Genomic DNA, 12706 nt, shown 5'->3' on the forward strand with positions numbered 1-12706 from the left:
AACTCACATCCAGATTTTGTGTTAACTAGAAATGACTTAACATCCCCAATAAAGGATTTTGGCCTTCTCTCCTTTACAGCATTGTTTTCATTTAGAGGGGCTCTCCAGTAATAAGATAAGATAAGATTTATTTGTCATTGTCATCAACAGATTACAACGACCCTTATGACGTCCTTAAGAAGGACCCTTATAAGGGTCCTTCTTAAGGACCCTTATGACCCTTAATAAGGCATTATTAGGCATACTACACTGTCTGACTTACCATACTTTGGCTAGGTCACTCCAAAACTTCACTTAGTTTTTCTTATCCATTTAGTGGTGGTCTTGCTACTGGGCTTTCTATCATTGTCCTGCTACAGAATCAAAGTGTTATTGGCCTCCAGGTTCTGTTCTGATGGCTGGATGTTCTCCTGCATGATGTTCTGGTGGAAAGGAAACTTCATCACACAAACATCACCATGTTTGACTGTCAGTGTGATGGTCTGTTTCTGAAAATCCAGCTCTGTGAGCTCTGTCTTGCTTGGTGCAAGGTGAGGACCTAAATGCAGACACTCAGGCGAATTCATATGATGGTTGGTTTAATGAGGGGAGAGAACAGGTTAGAAAGATCAGCACACAGGGGACCATAAGGACAGTAGAATCCAGCAGCCACTGACAGCCAACGAGGAGTTTAAGTACTGGTGACTGGATGGAGAACCAGTGGCTGAGAAATGAGGCCAGACAGGTAGACTGAAGAGAGAGAGAGAGAGAGAGAGAGGGGGTGAGGGAGAACAGGGGAACTAGGGAAATGAAACTGAAGCAAATAACTAAACACAGGATATAAAATAAGATATTAAATAAGATTAAAAAATCTTGAATAAACTAGGCTGGGGTAAATAATGACAATTAGATTAACAAAAGCAGAAATGTACAACTTGAAGGGACAAGCTCAGGTGTAACATGAGACATCCTCCTAAAGGGCCTGCTTTCATCTCATTAGTCCACACATCTTTGGCAGCATCAGAATGTTTTTTGGTAAATGTGAGACAGGCCTTTGTGTTCTCTGGGTCACCAGTGGTTCTGGCCTTGGAGGCCATTTTGCCCAGTCTCTCTTACTTACTTCTTGACTTCTGACCTCCACCCAGTAAGTGAGGCCTGCAGAGTGCTAGACGATTTTCTGGGCAGTTTTGTGACCTGCTGGTTGAACCATCAATGTGTTCCTAGAATAACTGACTGGTATCTCCTGGAAAGGGTCATCACTGCTGTGTGTTTCCTCTGGCTGTGGATGACGATGCTCACTTTGATTCGCTGGCATCCCAGAGTCTTACAAATGGCTTTGTAATCCTTTCTACACTGATAGATGTCAGTGTCTCTGTATTTTTGCTGTTTTTATGTTTTATTTACTATATCTGTAGGTCAGTTAATAATCAAGCCTTGGTTTGGCTTGTGAAATCACCCCAACTTGAAAAAATGGAGTTTAATCACAGTTCATTTAGGATTTAATAAGGAATCAATCATTTCTTGTCAGACTGCCATGTTTGGATATAGCTTTTTCTCCTTGAATGAATGAATTTATTGCTTAAAAATGTTTGTTTTTGTTTGCTGTGACTATGTATGTTGTATGTTGGACCGTAGCAATATAATAAATAAAGCTAAGCTCAAATGGGGGAATCACAATCAGATTATTTCACAAAATAATCAGATTTTTTATGTCTCATTCTTGTAGAGACAATAGCATTACTGAAATCTGAATAAAATAGTAAAGAACATTATTTTTTGACCCAATTTAAATATAAAAAATAACTGCAGATGAAATGATTGGACTTTGCTGTTGTGCTGGTGAGGATCAGAGATGCTCTGACTGTTTGGTAGGAACACAGTTTTAATGCTGAATGGATGCAGAACATCCATTATTGTATGAAGATGACAGTCAGTTAGCTTAATTAAAATAAATTAAATTATTCTAATATTGCTACTGTAGACACAGCAGCTGCTGTGTAACAATATACATGGGTCAATTTCTTTTATTACTTTGTTTTTTGATTATTTGGAGACAAAATTGGAATGAATTTGAACTGAACTCTTTAGTTGCCATCCTAAGAGTGAGAATGGTTACATTCGAACAGGTAAATGCAACTTGAAGCAGATGTTTTTTTGTAGCAGTCTGAAAGGCTCAATATGAAACTTTCCCTTTCAAAAAATCTGATTTGTGCATCTTCCATATGAGGTACGATATCAGAATCAAATAGTTTGCAAAGCATCTGCAGTTTGAATGGCCATGTCATATTCCACCCGGCTTGACGTGAGACATGCTTCATATTCCTGCACCACAAGTAGCCAGCGCTGGAACTCCTGGAAACTTGTGACATCACTGAGTCAAAAGTTGCTCGTAAGTTTTAGAATTAATCAAAACTTAAAATGACTAAAAACTAGCAGTTTGTGTTCCTTGGTGAAAAAAAAATACATGTGATATTTGTCCAGTGTAGGTGATAAAAGAAAAAAAAGGATTCCTGGTGAGTGACTTTAATTTACGTGACCTGTAAGTCTATTTTATGATTCTATTCTATTCATTGTAAATCTCAAATTGTACACAGGACTTATGTATTTTCCAGTTTATTTGCAGATCTTGCTGTGGAGCTTTTTGATCGGGAGCCATTTCCTGTCTATGAACTTTAGAGAAGAAACACATACACTTTTTTGGTGGGGAAGGGATTTATGTTTATTTGCTTATCGACATTTAAAATACAAAACTATTGGTTGGATGGTCTTTTGTGCAAAAAATAGGTTTTTGTCAGTTATTATAATTATTTGTCTACACCTTGTAGTCTATGATCCTGTAGTGTGGACTGGTTATATATATATATATATATATAAACTAACTTTAAAATCTTATTTATCAGCAGGGATATCTGGCTGCAACCCTTAAAAAAAATAAACACTGTAAAACTGTCACCGCTTGATGAAGAGACATGTGAACCACATGGTAACATGGAAGGGCCTGGGGGCCCGGAGGCTTGGGAGGCTGGGTGCTGTGACCAGACTTCTGGCCTGTTCTCTCACTTTGCAGCGATGATGAGTCATGGACGTCACCATGAATGAACTTGGAGTCACCATGACAGCTGCACCAAATGTACTGCCTTCTTGTCTTTGCTGGTATAATCCTCCATGCGTGATGCAGTCAGATCTCTGATCTAAGCAGCAGGAAGTCCTGCCCTCTGCTGAATTGGGAGCATGTGATTATCAGCTATTAGAGGCGTTCCTTTCTGAACCGGCTGCAGTAGCCTTCATCTTGGATCATGTCTACCCGGGTTAATAAGGACTGAACCCTCACTCAGTGCTGTTTAGTTGTTGGCATGCATGCATCCTCTTTGTGACTGAAATAAATATTCTCTTAATATTTAACATTTAAAAGCAGAATTTATTACCTTATGTGACTGTAGTCACATGTGGGGTACTCCAAGGTTCAATCATAGGGCCGCTCTTATTCAATATGTGCTGCCACCAGCTAAGGTTGTACCAGGAAATAAGATTAGTTACCAAAGCTACGCAGATGATACACAGTTCTACATTACGATGTCCACAGGTGACTCTGAACACATACATGCACCGACCAGATGCTTAGAACAGATAAATGTGTGGATGTGCTAAAACTTTCTAAAGCTGAACAGAATAAAAACTGAAGTTATTATCTTTGGACCTATAGAGGAACAATCTAGAGTTACAGATCTAGAGTCAGCAGACAGCTTCAGTTATTACAGCTGGAAACTACAGATCAGCCTGAAAACTGGGTGTAGTGATGAACTGAACCTGAACCTGCAAAGTCATATAAAGACAGTTACAAAGTTGGCCTTCTGTCTTGGAGAACATTTCCAGGATTAAAGGACTAATACATTAGCAAGATCTAGAGAAACTCACCTATGTGTTTATCTTCAGTTGCATAGTGAAGACTTTGATTGATAAAGCAAGTAATATAAATATTTCTCCTAATTATTCCTTTCTCTAGCTTTTCTTCTATTCAGCAAGTCATCAGATGAAAACCTTAAGGCCTATTACATTATTTCGTATGAATAAATGTATCTCTTTTTTTCTTCTTTTTTTTCTATTCAAAGAGAACGAGTCATATAAACTGGACTATAAACATGAGTTATGATCCCACTTGTTTTATTATTATTATTTGCAGTTTTTTGTGTTTTGTCTTTTGTAAGTATGAGTGTGAATGTGTGTTCCTATGGTTCTTTAACTGCCTGTCCTTGGTACACACTGTTTTCTCTGGTGATGAATTGTATCCATAATTACATTTTTGCTTTGATTTCACAATGTAAAAATGAATTCTATTAAAGGCATGCATATTATCCATTTGAACGTTAAGATTTTGATGCCTAAAATTAACTTCTTGAGATGGGGTCTTACTTATAAGGTAAATACTCTTTCTGAAACTTGGTTAAACAGTAATATTTCAGATGATGGAATTATGAATGATAATATAATATTTAGAAAAGATGCAGCAGTAAAGAGGAGGAGGTCTTCTATCCTCAAATTTGACTGGAGAACTTATTTCTCAAACTGTCTATCCTTTGTTTGTTGAATGCCTTTTTATTAAAATTACTCTACATCAGAATAAACATTTTCTCATAGGAAATAAAAGTACATTAACTCTAGACTGCATTATTGAAAAATATCATCTATCTATTTTCCAACATGATTATCTTTAGTGGGGTTGTGAGGTGTGCTGGTGGCTATCTCCAGAGATCAATCAAACTGACAGCCATGATTTTGGACTGTGGGAGGAAGCTGGATTACCAGAGAGAACCCACACACGTAATTTTTATACGGCTGAAAAACCACCTCATCCTACCACAAAAACCTTTTATTGAAAAACATTTTCTTAAATCTGGTATGTTTCCATTAAGTACATTTATTTTTGTTATTCCAGTTTGCGCAATTTCATGGTCAGTGGAAACACAGCTTATGACATCAAAATCTTCCCATACATAATGATGGCCAGACGACATAGGAAATTTCACTGCTGTACGGTGGTGCCCAAGTCCCGTCTTCACAATCTACTATCCTGCAACCTGCTCAAACACGCCTGGATCCAATGGCTGAGTTCCCTTAGTAGTTCATTAGATTCAGCTGTGTTGGAGAAGGGATGCTTCTAAAAGCTGCAGGATGGTAGCACTCAAGGACTGGACCTGGGCACCCTTGCTCTACACACAGTCTATAAAAGGCCCAGGTGGAAAAATTATTAGCTAAATTCAGTAGAACCACCCTTTGTTTGGACTTCAAGTGAATCTTCATTGCTGCAGACAAAGTGTTTGCATTAAGTAATGCTATTATTGAGTCACTGCTGCGGCATTTGAGAAGCACTTGCTTATTTTCCAAAGAACTGGTTTCCATTTGGTGTTAGGGAGGCTCCTTTAGGTCGCCACTACATTGCCTAACAATTTTGACAGTCTTAGTGAATAATCACATTACATATTTTATCAGTATCAAATGTTTAAAAATGTCTTACAGCTATGTATGTGTAACACAAGATCAAACGTCAATATTGATGGGAATCACGATAGATTGGACTATAAACATTTTAAAACATAAATGTTTTAAAAACTGCTGTTTTAGCAGATGTTGGACAAATCTAAACTCTAACTAAGACTTTATCCGTCTGTCTATCAGGGTGAAACAGCCACCTGCTGAGGGAACCAAGTCAAATCCGTCCAAACGGCACAGAGACCGGCTGAACGGCGAACTGGAGCAACTGGCCAGCCTGCTGCCATTTCCTGAGGAGGTCACTGCTAGTTTGGACAAACTATCCATCCTACGGCTGAGCGTCAGCTACCTACGAGCCAAGAACTTCTTTTCTGGTGAGCTTACACACCAAATTGGGTTTCTGACATAATTTGATGTTTTCTTAGTTGTTTGTACTTCTGCCCTGAAACAGTGTCTTTAGTAAGAAACAAAAACTCTCATGTGGTGTAAACATGGGGATAGTCTTGATGCTCTTTGCATTACTTTTCACTTTCTGTGGTGAACCTTTAACTTAGTCAATGTTTGTCTTATTTTTTTTGTGTGGACAAACATGACAGCAGCTTTTAAGTGATGTGTAATTTAGAGTGGTTTTTTTGCAGATGAAGCTGTTTTTGTGTTATATCTTGTGGAATATGAACATATATCTCATATCAGAGCTTTATGGAGGTAACCATGTATGCTGATGTTTAAACTGGTTTCAGTGAGCATTCAGATGACACCTTTTAGAGATGCCATCTGACAGGATTGTTATTTACGGAGATGAGGAGTTTTAGGTAGGTTTCTTTTCCTTAAGAAGCGAACGGAGTAGCCTCAGAGGAGCTGCTTGTGTTTTCTCCACTGAAGACGTTGTAACTTTATGTGAAAATACTGCAATGCGGTCACTGGATGCTCTGGGAACATGAATAATGGAGAGAAACCGTGAAGTTTAAAGAATTTATGAAATGAAGGCAGAGCCATGTTTGTTTAAGGAAGCAGCTCTTTGAAATGGCTGTTTGGACTGAAGCAGACAGGATGCAGCTGCACTGATGCGAGCAGTGCTTCTTCTCTGCTGTGTGGCTGCTACTTCTATGAAAACAGATAGCTACATGTCTGCAGTTTTTCAACCTTTGACAGAGTAATGCAAAACCATTCCACATCTATTTGGCTGCTGAAGATGTTGCATAGAAATATTGACATTGGAGTCCAAACTGAATAATCAAAGTGTAAACTATGAAACGAGCTCTTGTCTATCAACGGTAGCGTACTTCCTGCTGTCTTTAAGTAACTAACAAGCTCAGGGCTGTTAGATTAGGGCAGCAGATTTGCTGTGCAGCACTCAGGACCATGTGGCTGTTGCTCCAGGCTTTCTGACAAACCCAATGTAATTAGTTGTGTGTAAACAGCACTAATTCTGTGTTTCAGTTGTTTCCAGACGCGGACAGTCTGATCAGCTAAGGCTTAGCTGGGATGCACTCTGGAATTGGTGCAAGAGCCTCAAAGCATGGCTCTGTTTGGTGTTTACAGGAGCTGTGGAGCACCAGGAGCATTCATCAACTTTTAAAACATGGCCATAGGCTTAGGTGGTTTGTTGTGTTTGCATTAAAATGTGGTGCCAGAGGTGGACAGAGCTGTGGTGTATATTCTGGCAAATAGAATTATCCCACCAGGTGGCCATGTTTGTTACAGTTTGGTGCTGCAGAGGCAGAAAGGATCAACCCATGTTTAAAATAAAAGTAGCATTAAAACCCTAAGTGATAACCAGAATGATAAAGTAGTTTTTATTGTCTACCAAATATAAACATCACAGAAAAATCGACTAGCAAGGAGCACATTGTTATTGTAGCCTAATGCTAAGTCAGGTAACCTTTTGGTGAATGTTATAGAGCGTATTATCTGGCTTGTCTGTTTTAAGTTGTTAATCATTACTTGAACTATAAATATTGCTGCAAAAGGCCTAAAAGCATCAATGTAGTAGATAAACATCCTGGAAACCTTCACAATAAGAGCCAAAAATTATATGAACTCCAAGCAACGCTGTGGACACTATAGTCATCATAACAATAGAAAAAAAGCAGTAGTCAATAGTTTTTTTCACTGTTGATGTCAAAAAATTGGTTGATTGACAATAGTTGTTGCTTATGCATATTTTGATGACTATACCTTTTTATTTCTTAATTATTTTAGCAGAACTTACAAGTGATGTTCTTCAAATGAGAGTGAATATGTACATGTACTGTAACTCTCTACATGTTGCATACAGCATGTCAGCTGTCATAGCAGCAGGTATTAGTGGCCTCAGTGTACTCTGAGTGTAAAAGGAGCAAAGCCAAATGATTTAGGAATTGACAAATGGACTGAAAGGTTTCGCTTAGCCTTCCTGCAGTCTTAGCGCAACAATTAGGAAGAGCATGGAAAATGTCATGGTGGGACAGAAGGGAAGAGTTTAGGTTTGACCATTACTTTCCGAAACCACACACAAAAAAACATTGTAAAAGCTCACATGGGGTCAGTGCGACCCTGGTGCCCCACGCACAAAGTAAAAATCTCATGGGCCTAAATGACCACGTCACTTCCCTACTCTACAGCTGGATCACCACTACAAAGCCTGCCACAAACGCTAAGGCTAGTTAGCATGGCCACCCATGATGGTGGATAAACAGTTTCCCTGGAATGGTATATTGTTTTATTGGAAAATAGTGTTATGCAGCATTTTCTAATAGTCTGTGGGTTAGGCTTTTGCACTCACTGAAAGTATGGAAAAGTTGAAGGGGACAAATACTTTTGCAAGCCACTGTATGTTCATCATAAACTCAGTGCAATGAGAGGTTTTATCACTGCCATTCTTAATTAAGCAGAGCAGAATAATTCACACTAACACAATCATTTATGTTTGCACAGCAATGATCAATGCTCACTGACACAGATGAACAGAATTATGTTGTAGAAACTTATAAAATGAGCATCAACATATTTAAAAACACAGACACAAAGAGAATATGTCACTTGTCATTTCTGTTAGACTGCCAATGTTGGTTCTTATCTGGACAGTAGTTCCTGATTAGCTGCAAATAGGTGCAGATTAACACCTGAACTGAGCCTAACCTGACATAAGCCTTTAAGGCAGCATGCCGTCTAATGTCTCTTCTCTCTGTGATCTTTATTACAGCGATTCTTTGGTGATGCTGCAGCTTTAGGTACAAACAAATTTTTTTCACTGTGAAACATTAATGTGCAAATGTTATTAATTGAAACAAATCAATAAATGTACTTATAGAAAATCATTGAGTTATTTTAAACAGTATGTTTGTATTGGAGACATGTTGATGAACACCCCCCCCCCCCCACCAATATATGTATGTAGGTGATGTATATGTATATATGGTTGTGGGTAATTTTCACCATGCTGATTTGAAAGTAGTGCTCCCTAAATTCCACCAGCACATTAAAAGTTGAAGGGTACAACTTTTAATGTGCCCTTGCACCCTTCAATAGTTCCCCTTGCTTGTTAGCTATTTATAATCTACTCCTAGTTTCTTACACTTTGAATTACTTTTTATGGTAACAAAAATGAACAACTTAAAACTCAAGAATTATTAGTTTTCAATGATTGCAGAATTGAAAGTTTAGGCACTAACTTGAGCCAGAGTGATGTAAACCTGCCAGCAGACAGCCATGGTTGCTTTGTCAGTGGAAGTTGAAGCGTCTGTCTGGACGTCAGGAGGGATGCAAAGTTTGCTCTGTGACTTTTCCCGTCTGATTGCAGATATAAAGGTGATTCTTAAAGCAATCTGTTAGACCTCATGGCATCTTCATCCCCCTGCTTTGTGATGTAACCTGACTGTGGGTGAAGGATCTGATCTAATCATCAGCATCACTCTGCAGCTGAGCAGTCAGTGCCAGGGAACCCTTCCTCTTCATAGGCTTAACATGTTGGCCTAATGCTGTCTGCACATGTAGCACCGTTTCATAATTCATCTGATCTGACAGTGCTGTACAAACAGACTGCTGATAAAGAAATATTTCTTATATGGTTAATCTGAAAATAAAGTATTTTCTTCTACCCTATCAATGCATCTGTGTGTGCTGTTTTTCAGTTATGGACTAGGTTTAGGACTGATGTGTGAATTGAGTTCAGGTCAGGGTTAGGCTGTAGAAATGAATGAAAACTGAATGTTAGGCAATGCAAAGTCCTTGTGAAGGTAGCAAGACATACTATATATATATATATATATATATATATATATACTGCTCAAAAAAATGAAGGGAACACTTAAACAACACAATATAACTCCAAGTAAATCAAACTTCTGTGAAATCAAACTGTCCACTTAGGAAGCAACACTGATTGACAATCAATTTCACCTGCTGTTGTGCAAATGGAACTTTGTACAGAACAAAGTATTCAATGAGAATATTTCTTTCATTCAGATCTAGGATGTGTTATTTGAGTGTTCCCTTTATTTTTTTGAGCAGTATATATATATATATATATATATATATATATATATATATATATATATATATAGATATATAATATGCACTTGTGTGTGTATGCTGAGCTGTGACAGCCCTTTGGAGGAATTCCAGGACAACGTGTAGGGATTGGGCTGGAAATGTAAGCAGCACCAGCTCAAAATGTTCCAGTTAATCCTGTTGTAGTTTGTATGATGAACAAATTGAAAGTGGTGAAATATTTGCTAATATTTGCAGTGTTTTCTGGATCATTGAAAACTGCAGGACAGCCTTGAGTTGATATTTTTCATTTATGTGCTGATTAAAACTAGTGACCAGAATTTCAGTTGGTTCAGTATTCTGAGTGCATCATCTCCAGATTCATCTCCACACAGCGAATAAGACCTGTCGCTAAAAATCTTTTCTTGCTAAACTTGTGAAAACTTTTTGCAGCATCCTTCACTCTGAGGTCCAGCTCTACTTCTATCCTTTCTACTCCTCCACCATGAAACTCAAATCTTTCAGTTACCATGGCTACCGGCTCTGAATTGCCCTATGGACCTGCACCCAGATTTATTCATTCTAATCTCAAAACCACTTGTTGAGAAGGTCTTACCCTAAATGATTTCTATATTTTCTCTCCTACCACAATGCCTTCAAAGCATTTCTGCATGGACATGTATTTTCAGTTTGTAGTCTTATGGTGACTTTGAGTCTTCTGTGTTTTATTACTTCAATGTTGCTTTTATTTTTTGCTTCTATTTGTTGCTCCCAATGTAAGATTACCTTAGAAAACCTATCAGCATTTTAATTCTTATCTTGGTTGTGTTTCAATGTATTAAAACATGAGCCCAGATATTCAGGCTCAGCCTTCTGCCTTCCAAGACAATCTGCTGGTTTGACTGTAATAATCTGCAGAAAATTTCCACTTCCACCAAAAGGACCCCGACTATCTGTTATCTTTGTATCAGACTATCAAGTACCTTCTACTATCTTTGTACTTTTACTTAATAAATGGTTTAATTCAGATTTGGAAAAAAAAAATCATTAATGGAGATGACGATTGTTTAATAGTTTTATGAGAAAAGGCGAGTTTGTGTGTCTGCTACCTACAGACAAAAGCTTAGAACAAGAAGTCTCACCAGAACCTGATGAAATGTGGCAAGCTGTGTTTTTTTGGGGTCACTGCTTACATGTCAAACAGGGCGCAATGGCAACCATCCGCTAACATGTCCTGACACCAGTCTATATTCACCACAGGAGGTGACTGGGCAGGTCAGAAAAAAGGAGTTTGTTGAAGTCCTAAAGAAGAATGATGAAGTTGCACCAAAACCTGGGCAGCAATGCATAACTCATTATTCATGCAAGCAGTGCAGCTCAAATTTGAGCTCATTAGGAGTAATGTAACCTCTTTTACTGACTTCCTAATCAACCAGGATGGCTTAATTTCAGAGACTGAACAAACACAATTAATGTGTAAATAAATAAATAAGTGTGTATGCAGTTTTTTGAAAATCCAAAAGCTACTCAAACAGCTCTACCAAATTCATGAAAAACTTATGTGTGAATAAGCTTAAAGATTAGGCTGGTTACACTTCCAACTCAAATCCTATAGTATGTTTTCTGGTATCTGCTTGGACTCTTAACATTGCACCATTCCTGACATAGATTTCTTGTTAACCTTATGTTCTTAAAATAAAAGATCTGACCCAGAATTAGTTATCCCATCACGTCATACTTCAGCCAGTTGGTCAGGGGTCTTCACGGGTCATAACTTGGTGGTCTTGGGGGATCAGAGATCAATTAGTCCTGCAACCTTTCTCATCCCTCCATCCTGTCACTTGAGCAGAGAGGCAACTAACCATTAGTCATAAGTAAGAGTTATCAGATTTGTGGTGCATAGAAGCTGAATGCTACTTCTCCATGTTTGGTTCTGGTTCTGGATGAAGAGCTGACCAGAACCAGAACCTGAGAGGTCTGGAAGGTTGATACAACAACAGCAGATCTTTAATGTATTGTGGTGCTAAGCTGTTCAGTGATAAACTGACAGTATTTTAAAGTCTATTCTCTGAGCTGCAGGGAGCCAATGTAAGGACTTTAGAACTGGGTGATATGCTCTATCTTCCTGGTTTTAGTGAGAACACCAGCAGCAGCGTTTTGGATTGGCTGCAGCTGAAGGATTGATTTTTTTTAGATACACTGTGAAGACACTGTTGGAGAAATCAATGCTACTAAAGATAGAGACACATACACATTCTGGCAGTCACTGCAGAGCTTGACACACATGCTGGCATGTGTGTTTGTCCCTACAGTTGCCCTGAGCAGTCAGAAGGGAGCCGCTGGAGCCAGAGGGAACAACGAGAAACCAGGAGGTGGAGAGAAGCAGGTGTGTGAAGGAGAGCTGCTGCTGCAGGTCAGTACTTCACCTCATACAGAATGGATCTGTTTGTACCATTCTGTACATCTACTTTTACAGTTTGTGAGTTGTTAGGTTTTTTGAAGGGTGTGTATAGTGATGATTGGTTCTAGCTCTCATGTTCCCTTGTGACCTTGCCTGCCTTGCTCTGAGAATTTAAAATGTTACACTTTACTCAAACAGATCAGATCTTAAGCACAAAAACTGGATAAACTTAACTTCACAATAATGAACGTCAGATGTATTCAACTGAAATGAAACAGGTTATCATTTAAAATATTTTATCCAATTTGAACTGAGTTGAGTGCTGCTGTCGACGGTTTTCTGTCGTTTTATAAATGAGTATTTTTTGCA

At 38.4% G+C, this 12706-nt stretch overlaps 1 protein-coding gene across 1 annotated transcript in view; it reads left to right on the forward strand.

The window, feature by feature from the left end:
• The window catches only part of LOC114148976 (aryl hydrocarbon receptor-like), a 32096-nt gene that overhangs the window by 1881 nt on the left and 17509 nt on the right, over window positions 1-12706 (forward strand). Inside the window, exons 2-3 of the mRNA XM_028024507.1 lie at window positions 5653-5840; window positions 12249-12349. Of these exons, the coding sequence (XP_027880308.1) occupies window positions 5653-5840; window positions 12249-12349 (289 nt within the window). The remainder of the gene's footprint in view (window positions 1-5652; window positions 5841-12248; window positions 12350-12706) is intronic.

This window comes from Xiphophorus couchianus, chromosome 7 (assembly GCF_001444195.1).
Source record: "Xiphophorus couchianus chromosome 7, X_couchianus-1.0, whole genome shotgun sequence".
In the NCBI taxonomy this organism is placed as follows: domain Eukaryota; kingdom Metazoa; phylum Chordata; class Actinopteri; order Cyprinodontiformes; family Poeciliidae; genus Xiphophorus; species Xiphophorus couchianus.